At 39.6% G+C, this 26,941-nt stretch overlaps 1 protein-coding gene across 1 annotated transcript in view; it reads right to left on the bottom strand.

Annotated features, from left to right (window-relative positions):
* Positions 1-3,715: 3,715 nt before the first annotated feature.
* Positions 3,716-26,941, bottom strand: part of LOC144694472 (uncharacterized) — a 59,532-nt gene continuing 36,306 nt past the window's right edge. The window contains exons 4-12 of the mRNA XM_078564937.1: positions 26,135-26,266; positions 25,916-26,039; positions 21,569-21,629; positions 15,761-15,807; positions 15,597-15,672; positions 11,472-11,600; positions 10,683-10,772; positions 5,088-5,204; positions 3,716-4,653 (exon numbers count right to left, since the gene is read on the bottom strand). Of these exons, the coding sequence (XP_078421063.1) occupies positions 4,347-4,653; positions 5,088-5,204; positions 10,683-10,772; positions 11,472-11,600; positions 15,597-15,672; positions 15,761-15,807; positions 21,569-21,629; positions 25,916-26,039; positions 26,135-26,266 (1,083 nt within the window). The 3' untranslated portion in view covers positions 3,716-4,346. The remainder of the gene's footprint in view (positions 4,654-5,087; positions 5,205-10,682; positions 10,773-11,471; positions 11,601-15,596; positions 15,673-15,760; positions 15,808-21,568; positions 21,630-25,915; positions 26,040-26,134; positions 26,267-26,941) is intronic.

Here is a 26,941-nt window from a genome sequence, read left to right as displayed (position 1 = left end):
ATGTCACAGCTGTTTAAGGAAGTAATAAACAGTTTGGGGATAAAACAGTTTAAGTTAACAGCCAAGGAAGAGAAGGAGTAGCTGGAAGTTCCCAGGAAGTTTTTTCTCAGAATAAAAAGGAAGGTGCTGAAGGTAGAAGTGACATTTGAAAGTTGAGATGTTTTCATTGTAATAAAGTGGGGCACACTCATCTGGAGTCACAAGGAGCTTTGAAAAGATGGCATCAAATGTTAAAAACTATGATAAGACCATACTGCCATGATTGGGATACAGGAATTTCATTTTTGTTATTTGCTTTTAGAGACACTCCAAATGCATCAACTGGTTTTAGCCCTTTTAAACTAGTTTATAGTCATGGAGTAAGGGGACCACTGAAATTGATTCATGAGAAATTGGTGGATCAAAATTCAGAAACTACTCCTGGATTACGTATCAAATTTCAGGGAAAGACTGAACAGAGCATGTGAGTTGGCTAGGGAACATTTAAAGATATCACAGCAAGCGTTGAAAGTGAAAGCAGATAAGAAGGCTAAAATTCAGTTTTGTTTCTGGAGAGAAAGTACTAGTTTTGTTACCAGTACTAGGTGATTAATCAAATGCAAGATTTAATGGACCTTACAGGATTGAAAAGAAATTGAGTGAAGTAAATTATTTAATAAATACTCCAGATAGAAGAAAGAAGCAGAGGGTGTGTCATGTAAATTTGCTTAAAAAGTACTTTGACAGGGAAGAGGAACAAAAATAGATATTAGTAATGGTGGATGATGAGGAAGAGGTAGAAGTGCAGGACGCTGAAATTGATTTTCCTCTAATCAAGTTGGATAATGAAGGGATGTTTGAAAATGTAAATGAAATATTGAGTTACCTTCCAAGCAAGTGTCAAAGCGATTTGAAAAAGCAATTTCAGTCTCACAAACCTATCTGTGGAAATAAGTTGGGAAATTTAGCTTTACATGATGTATGTATAGGAATGTCATCTTCAATAAGTCAACAACCTTATAGATTAAATCTAGCAAAGTCATCACAAGTACAAAAAGAAATTGATTTCATGCTTCAAAATGGTTTCCTTGAGTTTAGTTGCAGTAACTGGAGTTCGCCTGTTGTACTGGTACGGAAACTAGATGGAACACAAAGGCTGTTTGTGGACTATTGAAAGGTGAATGCGGTGACAAAAGTGGATTTATATCACTTACCACGGTTGGACGATTGCATTGAGAAAGTGGGACAATCGAAATTTATCACAAAGGTTCCTAAAAGGATATTGGCAGGTACCGTTGTCGGAGAGAGCAAAGGAGATATCAGCTTTTGTAACGCCAAGTGGACTACATCAGTTTAAAGTCATGCCATTTGGTATGAAGAATGCACCTGCGACATTTCAAAGACTGACGAAGTAATTCCAGGTCTAAGCAATTGTTAGAAGAGACTGGTGATACAATGAGAATTTACATTCAATGGGCTATAGTGGGTAATAACAAGATGACCATTTTGTGTGTGTAGGGCAGAGGCAATGTGAGATCAAAAGCAGCTGTAAGCCTCCAACCACAGGAACCAAAGCGAAAAGAACCTCATATTGAATTTTTAAGGTGAAAGTGCTTTGCCTGGTGTTTGGTTAAGTCTATGGGCTGCTGTTGTCTTAATGGAGATTAGTTTGGGAATTTATTAAAAGTTATGATAGTAGTAGTTTGTAGCCATGTATATGTGTTTAATGTGTTGTAACTTAATAAAATGTTTCATTTAGTTTAATATAAAACCTCTAGAGAACTGGTCGTCTGATTCCTGAATTTAAAGTTGCATCTCAAACATAACACTTAAAAATTATATGTTATGATAATTGTTTAAAGTTTCCCTCTGGGATTTTTAAATAACTCAGCTGTACCACCTGCATGGTCATAACATATGGACATATAAAGCAGTGGTGTACTGTTAACGCTGAATTGGTGAGAGTAAATGGAAGACAGCTTGAATGCATGCAGTGACCCAGGGAAGAGGAACATCAGAAGAATTCAAAACCCTGGAGGTGGACCCTTGTGGAAGGCCTCTGAGAGAAAGCGTCACTTTGGGAGAAGATTCCAAAGTGAGTTATTGGAGAATGGAGATCATGTGAAAGATGGGAGTTCAGTGAGACTGGTTGTCTCAGGTAGTGACAAGCATCTGGGGAGGGGTGGGGGGAGTTGAGGAGAGATCCATAGCAACTGGTTGCGATGGCATCTGCCACTTCGTTTCAAAGTGTGCTGTGTCTGACCACAGGGTGCCTATTGGTACATGGACTGTACTTACTGTGGACATTAAAGTATGAGATAACTTGTGTTATCTTTACAAATCTGTATATATCTGTCAAGGTACCGTTGTGGGTGAAGGAGAATTGTAATATAGTTCATCTTGTTTAATAAATGTTTTGTTCTTTTGTTAAAAGTTCATCAGCTGACTCCTGTGACTCTGTTCAGTAGCTACTCTCCACGTATCTAAACAAAGAAAGTTAGGATCTATCGAGCTGGGTTCCACTCTGGGATCAGGCTTGTCCAGGGGTAACCTCAGCTGGGGTCATAACAGTGAGGAGAGTACTGATTGGTTGGCAGGTGGCATTGCCATGGAGAATGCATCAGTGATGATGATTGACAGTTAACTGCCAAGTGTTGTTCGAAATTTGGGGAGTGGGTGGTGGCCATTCGCTGGCTCATTCCTTGGGGCAATGCCTTAACCAATCAGGGTCAAGCTGCCTGGTTTAAATTTCAAATTTTAATTTTAAATTTCAAACAATGCTTGGCAGTTAACTAGTCACCATTAGTGTTGCGTTCTCAATGGCAATGCTACTTGCCAACAAGTCAGCACTCTCCTCACATACTGTATAAATTGTTTCCCCCTTTTATTGGGATTCTTGCGATTGTCTTGATGATTTAGACTTAGACTAGATGCTAGACTTAGACATTTTTTGTTATACATGCCTTAAAAGAGGAAAGAGGGGTAGGGAGGCAATGAGGTTTTTCAGAGCTTAGGGCTTAAGCAGTAGCTGGCACAGCCAAAGTTGGAGCTATTAAAATCAGGGATGCTCAAGAGGGCAGAATTGGAGGAATTTGGATACCTTGAAGGGTTGGAGGAAATCATAGAGGGAGGGAGGGGCAAAGGCACAGAAAAGTTTGTAAATAGGCATGGAATTTTTTTAAACTAAGGCGTTGCTTGATTGGGAACCAGTGTGGGTCAATGAGCATACGGGTAATGATTGAATGGGGCTTGGTGAGGGTAAGGACAGAGGCGGCAGGGTTTTGATAACCTCAAGTTTCTAGAGGGTAGAATGTGGGAGGCTGGCCAGGAGTGCGCTGGAATAGTCAAGCCTATAAGTAACAAATGCATGAATAAGGGTTGCTCAACAGATTTGGTTTTTGCTTCATTGTTTTCAGTCTTGTTAATAGCTTCAATTTGTGTCTTGGTTCTTTCCCTGAATTTGTTTTCTTAAAAGAACCCTACACCAGTAACAAAATTCCACATAGTTTATATGCTCACGGTGTATTTGTGAAAAAAGGCCAAGAAATCTGCAAACTACCAGGAAGCCATCCATCACCCATAATTGTATGGGTGTATAACTAAGGTGTATGTCAGGTGTATGCCATGTGTAATTTAATATGGTTTGCTGAAAAATAACTATAAACTAAAATGTTAAAAAATGTCCATTTAACAAGGAGTAATAAAATCCATTGGAAAGAAACCACCTCAACATACATTTTATTTTAGAGCAAAGAAACATTTATTTTTAGTACCACTTGACACAATATGCCACTTATGAGCTCAGCAGGTACAAACAGGACTACCTCATTGAATTGCATGTCTTAGTTGGTATGGTGCATCAAGGAAGTTAGCTTATTTGTAGCAAGAAATGAATATGTACTTCCGTGATGTATTTTGCCTTTCTGTACATAAGCAGAACACAAATAAAATCAAACATTTGTGGTGGTAAATTAAGTTTGAGGCAATGTGTGCAATTCACAATTTTAGGATACATTTAAAGTCTCTAATTTTATTTTAAAAAAGTTATCTACAATCTGTTGTGCTCAGAAATTCACTTTCAAAAAACCTGGAACCAAGACAATAAGCATATATTCATACGTACTGATTTATGTAAAAAAACCTAAACAAATGTTTCTGCTTTCATCATACTTTACGCTGTCATAACTAACAATTTTATTTTTACAACTACACGGTTCTAAGTCAACAGAAATAGTAAAAGGCATTAAGTGAGGGAAGGGTTTGTGGTCCTTCAATATTAAATTTTGGAAAAAGCAAACTTTATGAAAAATACAAGCAGTTACCATACCCAAAATTAAAAAAAATGAATACACATTAAAGTTAGTGATTTAGTTCCAATCATATTCACGAAAGCCATCAAAATTATCATAACAACCAGCCCCAAGCTTACTCAGGCTGGGACCACGCTCTGGTGGCTGGCCATGATTGTAATCACGTGTAAAAATGGTGTATGGGGCAGAGCTCTGTGGTTCTAATTCTCTTCTGCTTGAAAAGGGATAAGGTTTTCTTTCAAATTCATCCCTGAAGCGATCTTGAGGTGCTGGTAGTCTTGTAGAATAAGGTGCATATCTACTATGCAGACGGGAATTTTCTTCAGAACTGCGTATTGCTCTATGCTCACTGAAATGGTTAAACCTAGTTTTTAAAAGAAAGAAAAATTACTCAGTCAAATGTGATGGTAGGGTTTTTCCCGAATCCAGTTTTCATTATGATTAACTGGATTCTAACATCAGGTAATACCCATAAATAGAAATATTTTCCAATTTATTTAATAATGTATATCCCTCAATTTTGTCCCAATGTCCTCGATCTCCGTCAGTCACAAATGAATTAGTGGCAATCGACTGGAAGGATGATCCACAAACAGGCCTCCGTTGTCAACACAAGTCAGTCTGGGACAGCTCAGAAAAGACGCCGCTTTGACTCTCTCTCTTGACTTAGTATGACAATACTGTGATAGACTGGGAGTTCAGGATTGAACCCCCTGACCCCATGGCAACAATTCACTTTATAAAATTTTAAACAATATTTAGCTCTACTTATTTACACTCCAATGATTAATTAACTACCTGGAACGTCCATTAAATTCCTCTGGAGCATAGTCATCAAAACGGGAAAGTGGTCTGTGTTCACCGTAGAGAAGCGAAGGTGGTGGTGGAGGAAGTGGAGGAGGAAGCGGTCGAGGCCTAATCAAAATTTAAAGAAAGGCTTTTAGTAATTGAGATATGTATTGGAAAAAAGCATTATTTTTCTTTTATATCGATTGATAGTAAAAGTTCATTGTATTTCCATTATAACAGGCATATTATTCTTTGTCAAAAGCAAAATACTGCGGATGCTGGAAATCTGAAGCAAAAACAGAAAATACTGGAAAAACTCAGCAGATCTAACAGCATCTGTGGAGAGAAAAAAAAACAAAAGAGTTAACATTTCGAGTCCTTATGACTCTTCTTCAGAGCTAAAAAGAAGTAAAAATTTAATGAAATTTATACTGTTTAAGGGGGGTGGAGCAGGTGAAGCTGGATAGAAGGACAGTAATAGGTTGAGGCAAAGGAGAGATTGCCAGAGATGTCATGGACAAAAGAGTGTTAATGATAGTGGTACTGGCTAAAGGAGGTGATGGTGCTTATTCTTTGTAATTTATTTAATTAATCCATGTTTATTTGCCTAAAGGAGCTTAGAACTCTTAGCAATCCTCTATAATCAACCTCAGAAAATTTTCAATAACTTGTAATCAAGAGATGATTTGCCCTGAAAAAGTGTCCAATTAATAAAAAAGCTTGAAGTTATTAGAGAATACAAGTAGGATTTTAGGGAATGAATATCCTACTTCACTAAACTGATTGAAAACTGTGAGTGACCAATTTAGTGGATTATGAAAACTGTGAGTGACCAATTTAGTGGATTATGGAAGCTTGGTAGATATCGTATACTTGAATTCCTAGAAAGTTTCCAATAAGGTGATGCATAGAAAGTTATCAGGAAAAATTGTATCATGTGTGTTTCATAATTAGATACATGCTGAAAAAGAGATACACAACACCCTTGTAGGCAGGGTTTCAAGATTTCAAGATTCACCTAGAACTCAAGTGAAGTCCCATAAAGATGCACAATGTTGCTGTTCATCATCTTCATAAATGATTTGAATGAGGCATTCACAACTTTGCAAGTAACAATATCTACGTAAGAGTCAGGAATTTAGACCAAGCAACAGGCTAAAGACTAGTTTAGACAAATTAGGAGAAATAGGCCCATGTGTATCTTCAGTAGGTATCTTCAGTGTGGATAAGCGCAGGGTTATGCTCTTGGGTCTGAAAAACTCCAGGTATATGTATGGAATGCATATTACCCACAATAAATGTTACAGAAACCAAGAGAAAATGGTTCATTGATGATTCAGAAGCAGTGTGAAGAGGCCACTAAAAGAGAAATAGGATTTTATATTGTACTATTAAGGTAGGAAATAGTTTGGTCTCCTCACCTGGAATGGGACAGAAAGTATTTGGAGGAGGTATAAAGATGGATGACTAAAACTATATTCACTGTTCATTATTAGCTAATGAGTTGGCTTATTTTCCATTAGAAAATAAAGATTTCGAAGTAATATGGTTGAGGTTTTTGAAGAGGTTAGATTCTATTCAATTGAGTTGGGGTGGCAGAAAATGAGGCAAAGAATTAGGTTAGATGTAAATATTTAGAGTGTCATAGGCCCCTGGAACAGATTTCCAAAGCAGACAGAGTGTCGATTCCCTGAATTCTTGAAAAAAGGAGAAGGATAAAGTCCTGGCAGTGAAGGACATTTCAAGTTAAGGTACGTTGTGTGGTTGGAACAAGTGAAATTCATGAATTACTGGATCTCCTGTAGCTTAGTTGATTGATTTAGGGAATCAGAGGAATTTTACAGTGTTTCCTCTAAATTAGCCTCAGGATTTTCTGTTTTCTTAACTCTCCCATGAAACTGTGTGACTAGGTGGGGTGAAGAGATGGTGTTTGTAGCTATAACACTTCTGGATGGTCTTTTACATACTAAAAGGATGGGGAAATTGTTTAAATATAGAAAAATACAATTTTTGTAATTCATTAAGGCCACATTTATACCAAAAAAGATGCCAAAAATACTGTGTTACAGATCTGTGTAATATAAACTTTCTGAAAAATGGACTACTCTGCCGTCTACCTAAGTGAGAGAGGTTGGCAAAAATAAGCTCATAAAAATAATGGCATATAAGACAGTACTAATACTGTGCAATAGGCAGAAAATAACCACTGTCAAATTCACATCTGTGAGTACGTCTTTTCCCACTGGTAGGACAGATCCATCAAAAGGTAACGCCACTGTTAAACAGTCAGGAGTGAGTGACTCTTGGTGTACTTAACATTAACTTCAGGCTCCATGAAGTCTCACGGCATCAGGTCAAACAAGGACAAAGAAAATTCCTGCTCTTCACCACTTACTGCCCTCCCTCAGTTGATGAGTCAGTACTTCATGTTGATTACTACTTGGAGGAAGCACTGAGGGTCCATCATAAAATGTAGCTCGGTAGCTCCACAACTGATTAAGCTGGTTGGAGGCCTGAACAACATAGCTGCCAGACTGCGCCCGCATGAATGAACCAACATGGGGGTTTGGGGTGGGGAAACCTACTTGACCTCATCTTCATTAATCTGTGTCAAATGCATTTATCCATAACAGTATTGGTAGGAGTGACCACCGCACAGTCCTTATGGAGCTAAAAGAAAGACTTGCATTTATATAGTGCCTTTCATGACCGCAGACACCAATTAAGCACTTTCATTGTTGTAATGCAGGAGACATGGCAGCCAATTTGCACACAGCTTGCTCCCCTAAAAAGTTTTATGATGACAATCCACCACAATCTGTATCAAGTCAGATGACCAAGCTTGATTCAATGAAGAGTGTAGAAGAGCAATTCGAGAGTAGCACCAGCCATACCTAAAAATGAGGTGCCATCCTGGTGAAAATACAACATAAAACTTCATCCATACTATACAGAAGAAGAATGCTAAAGACAGGGCTAAGCCATCTCAGAACCAACAGATCAGATCAAAGACATGCAGTCCTGCCACAACCATGCACAAAGGCGATGAACAATTAAACAACTAATGGTGGAGGTGGCTTCACAAACATCTTCATTCTCAATGACAGCAAAGCCCAACACAAGTGAAACAGGCAAGGCTAATGCACTCACAATAACCTTCAGCCATAAATGCCAAGTGGATGATCTTAGGTTTTGTCCTGAGGGCCCACCATCAAATATGCCAGCCATTAGCTAATTCAATTCACTTCACGTGATATGAAGAAATGGCTGAATACACTGGACGTAGCCAAGGATATGGGCCCTGGTAACATTCTGGCTGTAGTGCTGAAGGCCTTTGCTCCAGAATTAGCCACACCTCTAGCCAAGCTGTTCCAGTACAACACTTTTTTGATTTCCAGCATCCGTAGTTTTTTGCTTTTATTTCTGTTCCAGTACAACACTGGCATGTACCCAAAAAAGGAAAAAAATTGTCAAGGTCAAAATAATTGAATTTCAGAGGCAAGGCAAGAGCAACTACATTGATAAAACAACGTTTGACCAAAGGTGGCACCAAGAAGCTCCAGTAAAATTGAAATCAATCTGAATTAGAGATAACTTTCCACTGACTGAAGCACAAAGATGGATGGTTGTGAGGGGCCAATAATCTGAGGATATCACTGCAAGAAGTGGTCAGGGCAGTATCCTGGACCCAAACATCAATGACCTTCCCTCCATCATAAGATCAGAAGTGGAGAGTTCACTGATGATGGCAGCTCCAACAACATTCAAGAAGCTTGCTTGATTGACATCTCAGCCACCACCTTAAATATTCACACCCTCCATCACTGGTGCAACATGCCTGCAGTCTATACCATCTACAAGATGCATTGCAGCAACTTAACAAAGCTTCTTCAATAGCACTTCTCAAATTTGTGACCTCCACGACGGCAGCAGGTGCATGGGAACATTATTACCTCCAATCACATACCAACCTGACTTGGAAATGTATTGCTGTTCTTTCATTGTCACTGGGTCAAATTCCTGGAGCTGTCTACCTAACAGCATTGTGGGAGTACCATCACCACAAGGACTAGAGAGATTCAGGGCACCAGCTCACCTCTGCCTTCAAGGGCAATTAGTGATGGGCAATAAATGCAGCCTTGTCAACAATGCCCACATGCCATGAACATGTTTAAAAAAAAAGCTTGAAGCTAGCAAATAATAAGCCATGCCTTTGCTGATAAATAATTCCGACAATTTTTATTGATTCATAACTATAAGTTACTGATTACATCACTAAATTATCATTCAATTTATTTGAAAAAGTTACAGAAATGGTAGTGGAGGGGACTAGCATTGATGCATTTAATGGGAAGCTGTATAAACACAAGGGAGAAAGGGCTAGAAGGATATGTTGATGGGGTTAGATGAAGGGTGGTTGGAGGCTTATGTGGAGCATAAGCACCAGCATGGACCTGTTGGCTAAATGGTTTGTTTTTTCATGCTGTAAATACTGATAAACTCTGAATACAAATACAAAATGGTATAAGGATATAAATGTTAATATTGTATAATATTGTATTTTAAGGTCTTGCACATTGGGAACATACAATTGCAACTCATCTAATACTGGGTTGTGGTAGAACCTCAAATTGTGGGTAAACTGAATAACAAAAGGAAGATTCCAATAAATTAAACAATTTCTGTTTGGTGAGGTGGAAGCAGTATGCCATAATTGCATTTTACAGACAAAACTATTCTAAAAAGTTAAATATTAGCTCCTATTTGGTAATGTGCAGAATGCCGAAAGAGGTACAATACCAATCATGTTTATGTTGTGCCTCATTTTTAAAGTAATTCAACCTCACGTATAATTAAAATTTTGCCACTACGCACAGACAACAGAGGATATATCCATTCAAGAAATTTACATCCAAGAGGAAAGCTAACTTCCCCCATCCCCATCTATGCTGAATAAAACATTTTTGTCATATTGGGTGCTAGTTTGCAACAAGACACAAGTAACAGGAAAAACACAAAAATATGACATCATAGTATTAGCTCCAGTCACGAAAGACCAGACCACAAGAATTTATGTGTAGACTGCAGAAGCCAGAAAGAAGCAATAACAAGTAAAGCATTTAACAGTTAATCATTTGGAAATCCAGTATTAAAAATGTTGATACATTAGGTAGATAAAAAAATACATATGGTAGATACAATGGAAGACATGATAACAGAATTAAACTGTTCACAAAATATAATTTCAATAAAAATAAGTAATTCTTCATTGGTTAATAAAAATAACTGATTTGTGTAGCTTTGTCTCTGACTTGAAAAATTCAAAAATAGATGAACCAGGGAGATTGTGATTTCCATGGACCAGTCTGCAATCTAAAAGTTGAAGTGTTGTGGGTAAAAATAACTTTATAGTAAATTTTACTTCCATGATTTTGTTAACCAAAGGCATTAAGGGTTATGAGGCAGAGGCACCTGTATGAAGTTTGGTCACAGATCAGCCATGACCTCACTGGATAGTCAAACAGGCTAAACAGCCTACACTTGTTCCCATGTTCCTGCTTAGTTTAACAAAACAAACAGATAGAAACTGCTCAAAGATGTTACCTGTCATGCCACCTATTATAAGGGGGAGCATCAAAGTCTCTGGCAGAAAGAGGTAGGGATCCGTATGATGGTCCATGTCTTGAATCAGGCCTTATTTTTGTAGGGGGGGTGGGAAGAAAGGGCGAGAGAGAGAGAGAGAGAGAGAAAGTGGTATTATTTGGTTTCCTTATTATATTACACAGATAATAGATGAGTATCAAGTAAAATAAAATGTCTGTCAAGTGTAATTTTTTAAAACGGCTACAAATGCATATTGTAAAAAAAAACACCTATACACAATGTTGCGATGAAGATTCAAATGTAACTTGTTCGGAGTTTAAAAGGAAAATTATATGAAGGACATTGAGGAGAAGTACTTCAATAAAAAACATTCATTTATCATCTCCCAGAGTGGGTTGCCTGATTTACATCATAAACTGCACTGGTTCAGTTAGTGCAAACTGATCCAGTACATGTTTATGCCTTAAAATAAGGCACCCAGTCAAAACATAGAAAATTGCCAAATTATGTAATTACATCAAGAGAGGCTTCTTAATGGGATCAGTTAGGTACATGTGCTCCTACAAAACATCTGTCACAAATAGCTATCGAGTAGATATTTAGTACAGGATCACTTTCCATAGGAAGATACTTCTTTCCCCAAAAGCATTACAAATGTAGTTATTTTCACCCTATAAAGCTTTGATTCAAAAGTTTGAATTAAAAGCAAATTCTAATTTCTTGTTGAAATATTCATATGCATCTGTTACAGTTCCAGAGCATATAGAGAAAGCAAATTTGGTTCCTTACTCTGGAAAATCATCAAGTAGTGGTCTAGGACCATGTGGTCCTTTATAAGAATACGAGGGGAAAGGCTCCAGTATTTCTGGTTCTGGTTCCGGTTCTGGTTCCGCATCGAACACATCAATTCCTAAATTACTGCAAAGAAAAAAATCCAGAAAAGCAAATTTACATGTGTGTGTTAAATGTCAATTCTGTTAAAACGTCAATTCTGTTAAGTTTTCTCTAAGTGATGTTCAACAGGGAGAAATATTCAGTTCCTGGTAATCAGGTTTCCTTAGCCTTGGCTGACCTGAAGCCATGAAAAACTTAATGGGGTCTGGGATCAATGTTGAGCCTAGTGGGTTCTATGTCCTGCATCCTGTTGGTGGTTCAGGAAACATCCAGGGATGTGATCAGAAGTTTGGATGCTGGCTGATAGATATGATAGAATACAACTACATCAAGCTGTTGCTTTACTAGTCAAGGGACAACTATCCCAATTTGGAAACTAGCTCAGAGACATTTGTGGGAATTACTTTTCAGGGTTGATTATGCTGGAACTGGAAGTCTTGTGTTAATTATATATTAATTGAAACATTTCAGTACATCCAATATTGCTCTTATGATAGTGTTCTGTAGTAATCGTTTACAATGGAGTAGTTTGGTAGGCTACCTCAGAGGGCAATAAGAATCAACCACATATTATGGGCTTGGAGGGATGTGTATTTGAGGCTGGTTGAGTAGAGGGGAGGAAATCATGACATTTATTTTTTTTCCAAACTCTCTCTATATTTTACATTAAAATGAAACTCTCAATTTGCTATGGTGGACTTTGAACTTCTATGGTTTCCCTTAGCTGCAGTTAATAAGGCCTTTGACTGCTGCTACTATTATGCATAACTTTTACCTGTCCTTCATGTGACAAGGTCCCTCTTGCTCTTCCCTTGCATCTGCAAGCCTCAACTTTTAACAATTTTCTACCAACATTTACACCATGATCCCACCAAGCACATCTTTTCTCTCCCCTCTAGCTGTTCCCTCAGTGGTATTTGCATTCACCCTTCTTTCACCATCATTTGCATTTGCTCCTCCCCATTCACTGTCAATTTTTTCCTCTTCCCACACCAGTGTCTGGAGTTCCATACACCATTTCTAACAAAACAGCAATTTACATGTTATTTCCTTCATGCAAGAATATGGTACTTAGTATAGCGTTCTCTATTATGACAAGACAAAGCACAGATAGACACATGCCAACCTCCTATCTTTAACTTCCTGAGTGGCAGAGTCAGGTTGCTAGTCTGCTTCTACTTTCTTACCAGAAATTTTTTGCGATCCTATCTTGGCCAACCACCCGACTCAAGCCAGGCGCGATCTAGGCAGTGCAGCGCGTTGCGTCCCCTGGGCCTAGGGTCCAGAGCAGCTTGGTCGGATGCAAGGAGGTCATGACACCGCCCCCCCGCTTTTAAAAACAGCATTAGGGGTCAGCTCGGGTCTTCGGTTGGGGGCGGGGGGTGGGGGAATTTGCTGTTTATTTTCAGATGGTTCCCAGTGCAGGCGCACTCCTTCCCTCAACTCCATTATGTCCACCCACCATATCCATTAGTCCTTTATGTTGGCCTCTAAAGACACTCTGATCTTGGTTGGATGAATTCTGTTGGCTCTTTTGGAAACTCTCCATTCCTGCATTAGACATTTTGGTTCAACTTCAAACAGTGTTTTGGCTGACTTTCTGGAATTAAAAAAAAAAAATTCACTCATGGGATGTGGGCATCACTGGCTAAGCCAGCATTTATTGCTAATCCTTAATTGCCCTCCAGAAGATGTTGGTGAGTTGCTTTCTTGAACCACTGCAGTCCATGTGGTGTAGATACACCGTGTTGTTAAGGAGGGAGTTCCAGGATTTTGACCCAGCGACAGTGAAGGAACGGCGATACATTTCCAAGTCAGGATGGTGACTGGCTTGGAGGGGAACTTCCAGGTGGTGGTGGTGTTCCCATGCATCTGCTGCCCTTGTCCTTCCAGATGGTAGCAGTCGTGGGTTTGGAAGGTGCTGTCTAAGGAGCCTTGGTGAGTCAATATAGTGCATCTTGTAGATGGTACACACTGCTGCCACTGTGCGTCGGTGGTGGAGAGGATGAGTATTTGTGGATGGGTTGCTAATCAAGCAGGCTGCTTTAACCTGGGTGGCGGTGTCAACCTTCTTGAGTGTTTTTGGAGCTGCAGTCATCCAGGCAAGTGGAGACTATTTAATCATACTCCTGACTTGTGCCTTGTACATGGTGGATAGGCTTTGGGAAGTCAGGAGGTGAGTTGCTTGCCGCAGGGTGTCTAGCCTCTGGCCTGCTCTTGTAGCCAGAGTATTTATATGGCTAGTCCAGTTCAGTTTTTGGTCAACGGTAACCCTCAGGATGTTGATAGTGGGGGATTCAGTGATGGTAATGCCATTGAACGTCAAGGGGCGATGTTTAGGTTCTCTCTTGTTGGAGATAGTCATTGCCTGGCACTTGCATGGTGCGAATGTTACTTGTCAACGTCAGTGGTTCTTGGTGTGACTCCTTTTGTACAAACTGTGAACCAGATTGCCCTTTATCGCTGGCTTCCTGTTAGCCTACCCACAAGTAGACTATATTCCACTGCTACCCTCTTGGCCCTTGACTTTAGTACTGGTCATATTCTTTCTTTCTTTTCTGACCTCTATCGGTTTCATCTGAATCTATCATCTTTACATAACTCAGGATTCTCTTCAAAATGAGTCACATGTGCACCTTAGTTGTTGTGTTGGACTTGGGACTATACATGTATCTCCCCTTTTTGTCTCCTCCTTGGCACTACTCTCCTCCTGTTCCCCTCAACTGGCCATGATATCTTTCATGTATTCCGTCTTCAGCATCAATTCCTATTGATTCCTATTCCCACTCATCATTACAACTGAAGTGAGCTCCTATACTGCTACCATTCCAGGTTTGAATCTCATAAGTGATCTCAGTGCCTCCATTTACATTCTCCACCAAACCATGTCACCCATCTCTTTCAACCCTGTGGCCATTGTCCATTTTCACTGAGGTGCACAAAGACCAATTACATCCACCTCCGCAACACTGCCTACTTTCACCTCAATTAAGCCTCTTTATTACTGTAATCCATATATCTGTCACCTCCAGATTTGACTATTTCCAAGCTTTACTTGGCCTCCTATTCCCCACCCTATATAACTCTGTTGCACGCGTTAAACCAACACTGAGCCCTGCTAACCCATGACCCTGTTATAGCTAATCTATATTGTTTGCCGTCCCCCAATTATTCACTTCAAAATACTTACCTTAATTTATTATTTTCTCTTGGGTCTTGCCCCTTCCTATATCCACAATATTCTGTAGCCCTGCAAACTATTCCAAACGCTCTCTTCATTATTCGTAAACCTTTCCTCCCTTCATTCTGTCATTGGAACTGTCTGGGTGCTATGCTCTAGAACTCCATCATAAACCTCCCCACCTTCCTTATTTAAAAACCTTCTCAAATTCCCTTCTTTAAATGACCTTTCACTCACCCTACCTAATCCTCTCCTCCTTGGACAGCATATGCTTTCCTTATGTCCATCTGCAAAGTGTCTCCAGTTTTTTTTAAATGTAAAAGATCTGATATGAATGCAAGAATATCAGTCTACCCACAATGATCATGGGTAAAATGCATTTTTATCACCCTCATCCAACTGAGCAATTAATTATTGTCTACTTGCTGGGATAAGTAGCATGCCAGCAAGTGCCTTTAGAAACTTATTATTGACACAAGAGCCATGACAAAGTATTTGGGAAGGTTATTTGATTGGAGGAGCATATTATAGAGCCAGATTCTAACCTCCAACTGCATCGTCCACATTTCAGCAGGAGTTACTGCATAGCGATCTGGAGTGGGAAACCTGGCTGACTTTTTCCCTCTTTACCAGAGGACACAGCATCCAAAGGTAGTTCTTCACTGAGCTGGGTGGCTGCAGAATTGAACCTGGAATGATCTTGGAATGTATAGTTCAGCTACTCACCGGATAGACTTGCCAAACCACACGAGAACAAAACAATCAAATCGCAAGCCAAATTGCTTTTAAAATAGTAGAATAAAACCAAATAAATTTTTTTTTGAAAGCCACATAATCACCTTCTCATCGGTCCACTTCGAAGGTCAGACAGGTATACGCTTCCATCCATTTTATGGCCACGAGCAGTATTGAAAACTTAAATTTAAATAGGATGATAAAAAGTTACTTGGAGGTCTATCTTTGATAAGTAAATGAAAGCCTTTAGAGTAAATAAGATACATACGTTCAATTGTTGTCTCAGGGTCCACTTCTTCTACATCAATGAGGTACCTTTAATTAGTTTATAAAATATAACACTTTAATACAAAACAGCTTATAAAAATATTTCAATGTTTCCTGGATAACATCATGAGTAAAAGCTTTAACACATGTATTCAACTATATTTATAGTGCTTAAAATTTGTGTTTCTGAATTGGTTCCAATCTATAGCATAGTAGTTTTAGTCATTCCCAGGATGTGGACATCAATGGCAAGGCAAGCATTTATTACCCATCCTAATTGTCCCTGAGAAGGTGGTGGTGAACTGCTTTCTTGAGTACAACTGAGTGGCTTGCTAGGCCATTTAAGAGGGCAGTTAAGGCTCAACCACATTGTTCTGGGTCTGGAATCACGTGCAAGTCACACTGGGTAAGAATGGCAGGTTTCCTTCCCTAACAGACATTAGTGAGCCAGATGAGTTTTTACAACAATCTGGTAGTTTCATGGTGAGACTGTGACCATTGCTGAGACTATTTTTTAATTTGAGATTTATTTAATTAATTGAATTTAAATGCCCCCACTGCAATGGCGAAGTTTGAACTCATGTCTCTGGATTATCAGTCCAAGCCTCTGTATTTCTAGTTCACTATGCTACCGAATCTCAAGTATTGTATTCTCCAGCTTCATGCAATTTTCTTACATGTGCAGTATTTTCAACTTTTGCAGAAAATCAACAGCAGCCCCCTATAAAAAAAAGCTTTTAAGAACTTCGAAAGGCATTTGATTAAGTACCACATAATAGGATTAAATGGGTAGTGGCAGTACGAATGCAAAATTGGTTATAAATTGTTTAGTGAATTAGTGAATGGCTACTTTTAATGTGCAGCAGTGTCCCTTGGGTTGATATTAGATCCGCTACTCTTTTGATGTACATTAATAACCTGGATTGGTGTATGGGGGCATAATTTCAAAGTTTGCAGATGAACAAAACTAATAGTTTTTGTAAACAATGAAGAAGATGGCAACTAACTTCAGGAGGGGATAACATACCAATGAAATTGGCAGACACATGGCAAGTGAAATTTAACAGAAAGATGTGTGAGGTGACGGTTTTAATAGGAAGAATGGAATAACTTTAAAGCGGGCACAGGAACAGAGACAACGGGAGATGTATCTAAGGTGGTAGGTCAAATCGGAAAATATATGGGATCCTTGGCTTTATAAATAGAGGCATGGACTACAAAAGCAAGGAAGTTATGCTAAACCTTTATAAATCATTGGTTGGATCCCAAATTGTGTATTGCGTCCAATTCTGCGCACCCAACCTTAGGAAGGATGCCAAGGGCTTAGACTGGGTAGAGAAGAAATTTAGAATGGTACCACAGAGTTGTGGGTCATTAGTTATGCAGGGAGAGTAGAGAAGCTGGGGCTTTTCTCAGAGCAGGGAAGGTTAATAGGAGATTTGATAGAGATGTTCATGATAAGAGTAAATAAGGAGAAACTGCTTCCAGTGGCAGCACAGTCTGTGACCAGAGGGCACAGATTTATAGGTATTTGGCAAAAGAACAAGAGGTGAGCTGGGGAGACAATTTCTCTTATCTCAACACTACTGCTCTTGACTCCTCCACTGTCTCTAATTATCAGACTGCTTGTCCAACATCCAATACTGGATGAGCAAAAATATCCTTCAATTAAATATTGGGAAGATCAAAGCCATTGTCTGGTCCAATTACAAACACCATCCCTCTCCATGGCAATTGTCTAAGGCTTAACCAGACTGTTTGCAATTTTGATGACATATGCGACCGAAAGATGAGCTCCTGACCATAGACCTCACCATCATTTTTATTTTATTCATTCATGGGATGTAGGCATCACAGGATAGGCCAACATTTATTGCCCATCCCTAATTGCCCTCCAGGTGTGGTGGTGAGTTGTCTTCTTGAACCACTGCAGTCCATGTGGTGTAGGTACACCCACAGTGTCGTTACGGAGGGAATTCCAGGATTTTGACCCAGCAACAGTGAAGGAACGGTGATATATTTCCAAGTCAGGATGATGAGTGGCTTGGAGGGGAACTTCCAGGTGCTGGTGTTCCCATGTGTCTGCTGCCCTTATCGTTCTAGATGGTAGCGGCCGTGTGTTTGGAAGGTGCTGTCCAAGGAGGTTTGGTGAGTTCCTGCAGAGCATCTTGTAGATAGTACACATTGCTGCCACTGTGTGTCAGTGTTGGAAGGAGTGAATGTTTGTGGATGGGATGCTTTGCAGGCTGCTTTATCCTGGTTGGTGTCAAGCTTGAGTGTTGTTGGAGCTGCAGTCATCCAGGCAAGTGGAGACTATTCCATTACACTCCTAACTTGTGCCTTGTAGATGGTGGACAGACTTTGGGGAGTCAGGAGGAGTTACTCATCGCAGAACTTCTAGCTTCTGACCTGCTTTTGTAGCCACAGTATTTACATGGCTAGCCCAGTTGCAGTTACTGGTCAATACTAACTCCCAGTACGTTGATAGTGGGGGATTCAGCGATGGTAATGCCATTTAATATCAAGAGGCGATGGTTAGATTCTCCCTCGTTAGATGGGCCCTGGTTTGATGGTCATTGCCTGGCACTTGCGTGTTCGTGAATATTATTTGCTACTTGCCATCTGAAGCCTGGATATCGCCCATGTCTTGCTGCATTTGGACAGGGACTGGTTCAGCATCTGAGGGGTTGCGAATGGTGCTGAACATTGTGCAATCATCAGTGAACACTTCCACTTCTGACTTTATGATGGAAGGAAGGTGATTGATGAAGCAGCTGAAAATGGTTGGGCCTAGGACACTACCCTGAGGAACTCCTGCAGTGATGTCCTGGGATTGAGATGATTTTACCTCCAACAATTACAGCCATCTTCCTTTGTGCTATAATTCCAACCAGCAGAGAGCTTTACCTGATTACCATTGGCCCCAGTTTTGCTAGGGCTCCTTGATGCCACGCTCAATCAAATGCTCCCTTTACATCAAGGGCAATCACTGTCACTTCACCATAAAAGCCAATTTCTGCTTTGGTGACATCCCTCATCTCCACCCCTGTCTCAGCTCATCTGCTGCTGAAACCCTCATTCATGGCCTTATTACCCCTAGACTTGACTAGACCAGCGCACTCCTGGCCAGCCTCCCACATTCAACCCTTTATAAACTTCAGTACACCCAAAACCTGCTGCCTTGTCTTTACTTGCACCAAGTTCCTTGCAATCATCACCCCCGCACTCACATTGGCTCCCAGTTAAACAATGCCTCAATTTTAAAATTCTCACCCTTGTTTTTAAATCTCTCAGTGGCATTGACCCTCCCTATCTCTTTAATTTCCCCCAGTCCCCAAACTTCCAAGATATCTGCCCTCCTCTAACTTTGGCCTCGAGAATCCCTGATTTTAATTGCTCCACCATTGATGGCTGTGCCTTCAGCTATCAAGGCCCTAAGCTCTGCACTCCCTCCTTAAACCTCTCCATCTCGCTGCCTTAAGACTCTCCTTAAACCCTACCTTTGACCAAATTTTTGCCATTTGCTTTAATATCTCCATGTGTTTTGGTGTCAAATTTTGTTTTCTAATGTTCCAGTGAAGCACCTTGGGATGTTTTATTCAGTTAAAGGCATTACATAAATGCAAGTTATCATTGCTGTTGTTTAAACACAGCAAGTTATGATCTCGAATACATTGCCAGAACAGTGCAGTGCAATGGTGGAAGTAAATTCAAAATAGTTTTCAAAAGGGAATTGGATAAATATTTGAAGGGAAAGAATTTGCAGGGCTATGGCAATAGTGCAGCAGAATTGGTCCAACTGAATTGCTCTTTGAAAGACAGGCACATGGGTCGAATTGTCTCTTTCTGTACTGTAGCATTTAACAATTCTATGACACTACTTTTCTACATACAGGCAAAATAAACAGATAGGACTTACTTGATGTAAATTGATTAATTTGGAAACTGAAGGAATAATTTATTGAATGAGGGAATTTGACACTGAGGGAAGATGTGCTGTTTTAGTATTTTATAAAACAAGGAGTGGTCCCAGAGAAGGAGCGGGAGACAGCTAGAATTGAGAGCTGGAGTCTAGAGGCATTAATTAGGTAAGCAGGTAAGTGATTAGTTGCTGAGTTTTAAGATTTCTTTTGTCTAAACTAGGGCAGTGGTATAAACAATGACCAGGAATGTATAAGTACTGTATTAAAACTGAAAAGGACAGAGTTTGCAAGAATGCTAGTTGTAAAGGGAACAAAATTTATACTGCATTGGTAATCTTGCAAATTCTGTCCTGAGTGCAAGATGAAAAGCTTTGCCATGTCTCTTTTTTCAGCAATACTCAAGTTCTATGCTACCAAATGACTACTATATTAAATTTATAACGTAACTAATTAAACTACTTAATATATAATGAAACAAATAATTGTTGAACAAAGATTTTAATTAGTTAAATAAATAAAGACTAGACTAAGACATGGCAGAGCAAGTTGTGTGTCTGGACTGCAGAACATGGGACCTTGTCGACAGTGAGGCGGTAATAAGGGCTTCTATAATTAGGGGGAATAGATAGCATCCTCTATAACCAAGAACAAGAATACCAAAGGATGTGTTGCCTACCCAATGCCAGGGTCATGGATATCTCACTGTGGCTGGAGAATTTCTTGGGAAGGGACTGGGTAAATCCAGTTGTCATGGTCCACATCAGAAACAACATAGGTAGGAAGGAGGAGATCCTGCTGAAAGCCTTGAAAGTTAAAAAAAGCAGGACCTCATCTCTGGATTATTGCCTGAGCTACATGCAAATTGGTGTGGTAGCAGATGGATCTGGAGAATTAACAGGTGTCAAAAGGGCTGGTGTGGGAAAAGAGAGGTTCATTTTCATGTGACACAAGCACGAGCTCTGGAAGAGGAAGGAATTGTACAAATGGGATGGGCTCCACCCAAAATAGGATAGGACCCATGTCCTAGTGGAAAGTGTAAATAGGGAAGTGGCAAAGGTTTTAATCTATTAAGATGGGGAAAGGATCTACAAGAAATGCAAGCAACCTAAATATGAACAAAGCAACGAAGGAGAGCATAGAAAAGAATAAAGTAAAGGAGGGCACTGATGGCAAGGGAATAAAACCCTTGTTAGAGTGCTATGTAGAGTTCTAGTCGCCATATTATAAAAGGGATACAGAGACACTGGAGAGGGTGCAGAAAAGATTTACAAGTATGACACCAAAAATGAATGTTAATATGTATCAGGAAGGAATTGACAGGCTGGGTCTCTTTTCAGTGAAAAAAAGGCAGAAGGTGACCTAATAGAGGTCTTTAAAATTATGAAAGGTTTTGATGAAGTGGATACAGAAAGAATGTTCCTTATTGTGGGGACGAGGATAACCAGAGGCCAACAATATAAGATAATCATCAAGAAATCCAATAGGGAATTCAGAAGAAACTTCTTTATCCAACGAGCGGTGAGAATCTGAAACTTGCTACCTCAGGGGGTGGTTAAAGTGCATCTATAACATTTAAGGGGGAAGTAAACAAACATGAGAGAGAAAGGAACAGAGGATTATGATGATAGATTTAGATGTGCCTGTGTAAAGTAGTAAAGCTACCTTGGTAGTGTGTATAGATTTGATGCAATTAATATATTTCATTCATAGGTCATCCCTAACTGCACACTTATCAGGACAAGTATTAGATATGAATTGAATTAATAAAAACGTGAACACTCTCAACCATCACCACCTCATATTTGTATGGGGCCATCATGAAGGAGAATCTCTCAGGATGCTTGAAGACCGCGAAAGAAAATTTTCTAGATTTAAACAATATTTACCGACAGATAAGGTATCCAGTTCTATTAATTCCACTAGTACAGTGAACTCCAATGATTTTATCTAAAAACAAATTTGAAAGAATAAATCAAAATTGAAACATCTCCAAAGTGAAAAAATAATGATTCACAAAATAATGCACATTGTTACAGGAAATTCTACAATGCTTGTAAGGTTCTCAGCACAGCATAAAAATGTTTATTGTCCCATTTATGAAATTAAAATATTTTATTGATAAACTATGGATGTTATATGTCATTTTCATCTTAGCCATTATACCTCAAATATAAAGTTGCTGAGAGATCATATCATGTTTTTGTCAATTTCCACTCCTTGCAAGTGATGACTTTCATTCAGTGTGCTTTCACATTTGTTTCCCAATACCTTACCCATGTGGCCATTCATGCATGAGATTAGATAGTGAGCTATTAGAAGACTATTTTACCATGAAACAAGGGAGATGGACACAATAGGGAGAGGGTGGTTGAAATTGATCCTGCTCTCAGCCAACATCGTCATCCATAATTGTGAACTTTATAGCATAGGTCAATAGACGATGATCAGGAATGACCCTTTAAATCTCGGCAGTATTAAGGCCAACTGCACTACTCCTACTGTCACTCCCAACATAAATTTGATAACTCAGTATAATTTTGAATCAAACAAAGGACCTTTTGGCCAACACTGGGCTGACACACACTGACTTTTTAATCTGACACCTCAAGGAGCTATTTTACTTTCCAAATATCTCAATTTATAACTACATATTTATGGCATGCTTTAACTTTGCCAAAAATAAACTGATATTAATGTTCAGTGGAATTGAAGCTTCTAAATCTGTCACATAGCCTGAATGGTGGCAACCAGTAGAAGTGCACGCCCATTTAACATGTTTAATGCAGGTTTTACATCCTTAAAAATTGTACCTAAAGGGAGAGCTATTCTTTTTCCCTTTCTCCCATGACAAACAAAAAAATGGCCTTGACGATAACATGGAGCCACAATGTGATTGGTCGAATCAGATATGGTGGGGGAAATCTTGAATTAAGTTCAGTGTGTCTATTAATGGCATGTTAATACAATCACCTTGTTAGCATTTTATTTCCAGGTTTGGTCACAGTTGCTTGGCACCAGGTATGATGAGGACCCAGATGACAATTGCCACTCCAGTATTTAGAACAAAAACATTTTTGGCACAAAGGAGGCCATTTGTCCATTGTGTTCATGCTGGCCGAAAATGAGCCATGAAACCCAATCCCACCTTTCAGCTTAGTCCATAGCTCTGTAGGTTACAGCACCTCAAGTGCATATCCAAGTGTTTTTTTTTAAATGCGATGAGGGTTTCTGCCTCTACCATCCATTGTATCACATGTGTGGACCATGATGTTGGTTGAGAGGAGGATCTATCTCAGCCACCCTCTCCCCATTGTGCCCATCCCCTTGTTTCATGGTAAAATAGTCTTCTAATAGATAGCTTACTATATAGTCTCATGCAACATGGTAGTGAGTTCCACATCCCCACCACCCTCTGGGTGGGAAAATTACTCAACTCCTCCCTAATCCTTCTATCAATTACTTTATTTCTATGCCCTTGATCATTGGCCCCTCTGCTCATAGAAATAGGGTGGATAGGAAGGGCCCAAGTCCCTTATAATTTTATATAACTCAATTAAATTTCCTCCCTTGTTACAATGAAAACAAGCCCAATCTATCCAATCTTTCCTCAGCTAAAATTATCCATTTCTGGCAAAATCCTCAAATTTCCTCCAGACCCTCTCTAGCTACATCTTTTCTATAATGCAGTGACCAGAACTTTATGCAATAATTTAGTTGTGGTCTAACTAGTGTTTTATAATGTTCTAGTATAATCGCCCTGCTCTTATAATCTAGGCCTTGTCCAGTAAAGGAAAGTCTCCCGTATGCCTTCTTGACCACCATTTCTATCAGTCTTGTTATCATCAGTGGTTTGCGCATATAAACTCCAAGGTCCCTCTGTTCCCCTACATTTCTCATAAACCTACCATTTATTGTGTAATCCCTTGCCTTGTTTGTCCTCCCCAAATGCATTACTTCACACTAATATGAATTGAATTCTATTTGTTAATTTTTTGCCCAAGGACCAGTCCTTGGATATCTTCCCCCAGTCTACATCTTTCTTCCTCATTACCTGAAAATTATTTGTGTGGTTGCAAACTTCTTAATCATGCCCCCTAAATTTAAGTCTAAATCATTGATATACACAACAGCAAGGGACCCAGTACTGAGCCCTGCAGAAACCACAGCCTTCCAGTTACAAAAACTGTCAACCATAACCCTTTGGCTTCTTGTCACTGAGTCAATTTTGGATTCAACTTGCCACTTTCCCTTGGATCCCATGGGTATTTAATTTATTGACCACATCCACCCCAAAGATGGAATTTGGAGGAGTGGGGGGTTTAAAGCAAGAGAAGACAAACTGCGAGAGTGGGTTCAGGATGTCAAAGTCTACAGCTAGCTCAATTACTTCTCCCTTGATGTACTGCTGGGGGCACTGAGGAGCCAGACAGAGAGAACTCTTCCAATGATGGGATGAAGAAAGTTGCTTCTGCCACAATGAAAGTGTGGCTGGTGGTGGCTCAGAAGGTCAACAGCAGGAGCACTGTGTCATTGGGTCACTGTGTCAATTGGGTTCAGATCAAGAAGTGCTTTAATAATTTAAGCAGGCCAGGAAAGGTGAGTACAGCTGCAAACTTATTGTGCTGTGCTCATCACCACCACCACCTCACCCACACACTGCCTCCATCACATCACACTCAATCAATTTGCAATTTGTATCCTTCTCATACTATGCACTTCCTCACATCCCATATCCGCCCATTCAACACTGCCACTCACCTGCATCCTTACGTAATTTGATGCCTCTCCCTGACACTCGCCCTCACCAAATGCATTCCATCCATTGGGTGAATACATGTCATTACAATCACTCATAGATCTTCCCTTTGCTTAAGAAAAGAACACAAAACACAAGGGAGAGTAGATATCTAGAGGTGAGCCTCCACAGGCCACACAATTAACAACTGCAGAGGAGGAAGCCCTGGAGATCAGTGGTGTCTCAGGATTCCTGGCATTAGGCATGAGGACCCTGTAGCTACCTGATGGCAAAATCAAATAGAATGTACAACGCTTAGTCATGTTGACTTGATCTCAGTAGGGAGTAAAATATCTTCAGAATGAGAAATTGTAACATTCTTACCTCGCTAGTACCAATTCGTATTTTCTCAGACATGACCTTCAAGTATGCAGGAGTCAATGGACCTTGTGGACAATGCATCCTTAGAAGAGATGATTCACTCTGAGGGTGCACCGTCACAGAGCTCATGCTCATCATGCACCAGCTCAAAGACTTACACTTTGGTGAGACCAGTTAAACAGGTAGTTTGGTTTTCACCTGGTGACTCACCGTTCACAAGCAAGCACAAGGGTGCAAGTCTGTCCAAGCTCTGCTCAGCAGGATACAGATGTTGTACCCTAGAGCTTTTGATGAAAGGGATAATCTCTGAGAAGCAGATAACTCACAATGTACTGACAAGCCTTCCAAGCACACTGCCAATTGTAGAGAGGTTAGAGCAGACAGCTTTAAGCCTAAATGGGATGATGTCACAGGCCATTACAACAGCTGATTTTGGCTAATCCGTGACCTATCCTCCCTATACCCATTTTGCCCCATATCCTTTAAGGCGCTCGGATAAAAAAATTATAAGTCAAAATTTACAATTGATCTATCAATTTGTGGAAGAGAGTTCCAAGCTTCTACCGCCATTTGCATACAGAAGTGTTTCCCAATTTCATTCCTGTGAGATCTGGCGCTAATTTTTAGACTGGAAGTATACAAAAATAAACTCAACAAAAATACTGTGAATAGACCCTTTCTCAACAATAATACCAAAAGCAGCTGACTACCGAATACTGATTGAGGTATTTCCATGAGTTACAATCAACCCCTTCAATAGCTGTTGTACTCTCACTTTGCTTTCAATGGAAAGCTTCAGCAGGTCCCAGAAACCCACAGATCCAACATGAAACTTAAGAGTGTTTCACTCCAATTAATCAATTACCGTGTAGATAAGCAACCCCTTTCTCTGAAGGGGGTTGCGCACAACTACCTAACACTCCAGAGTTAAAACATGGAAGTGGAGGTTTGGAACTGGCTCCTCAAATGCCATTTTTGCCAAACCTCTCACCTGCTCCTCCAGGTTAAAACTCCCCCCAATATTTTTAATGTGCTAGTTCACCTTTCCCCCCAGGCCATAAAGGACCATACCATCTAAATAACAGTGAAGTTGATGGTAATAACTATGAATGCTTACCATTATCTGTATTTTCCCATAAGAATTTTCTGACCCTTCGTTTAAACTGCAGAATGGTAGCATCATCTGGTACTTCATGCCCAACAGTGTATAGCTTTTGATACTGCACACTTTTAGGCAAATCCTAAATGAAACAACAATTACAGACACGTAGATTGACTATTTAATTTCAATGAAAGCCATAACTATGTTTTCCGCTTAACTGGATCTATTTCATACCTTCTCGGTATAGTAGCGAGTTGTATACGTCAAGTCAATAATTAATCCAAGTTCCTCATTCTGCTCTTTGATTTTAGCTATCAGGTCTTTTGGAGAAAACTTCTGATTAGCCGTAAGCCTTTGACTTATTGCCTGCGAAGACAAAACGTAATAATTTCTTATTTAGGCTTTGAATCTTGTGGAGAATCAGATGCATGAATTGTTCAACAAAGGAGGTAGTGCTCGATCTAGTTCTAAGAACTGAAGTGGGGCAAGAAGGTAAACTAAGTGGAAGGACCATCTAGAAAACAAGGATCATAAAGTATGTTCAATGTATAAAAAAAATAAAAGGAGAGGGAACAAGAATAAAAGATACTTGACTGAAATGAAATCAAGATAGCAAGGGAACTAGCCTAGATAAACTGGTAAGAGAAAATTACAGATAAGAGTAGACAAACGTTCAAGGAGGAGCTATTTATTGAACAAACTAGGCAATAAGTAAAAGGGTCCTTGGATTGAATTTCAATTAAATATGATAATACAAATTCAGGGCTATTAACACAAAAGAAAATCAATTAAAGCGTAGAAAATATAGAGTAGGAAATGAAATATTAGATACACTAAGACGGGATGTGTATAATGATTTGTCATGTAGTCAAGAGAAATAGTAAAGGATTTTATAAACAAAATGTAAAAGATAATTAAAGGCGGCAAAGTAGAGATGAAAGGCAATCTCCTCGTGGAGGGTTAAGGAATGACAGAAGGGTTACATGAAATATTAAATGCAGGGAAATGGGAGGTAATGCATGTTGCAGGAAAGGAAATATA

This window comes from Cetorhinus maximus, chromosome 20, assembly GCF_964194155.1.
Source record: "Cetorhinus maximus chromosome 20, sCetMax3.hap1.1, whole genome shotgun sequence".
NCBI classification, from domain to species: domain Eukaryota; kingdom Metazoa; phylum Chordata; class Chondrichthyes; order Lamniformes; family Cetorhinidae; genus Cetorhinus; species Cetorhinus maximus.
The sequence above is the reverse complement of the archived record's forward strand: the minus strand, read 5'-3'. Positions and strand labels throughout refer to the sequence as shown.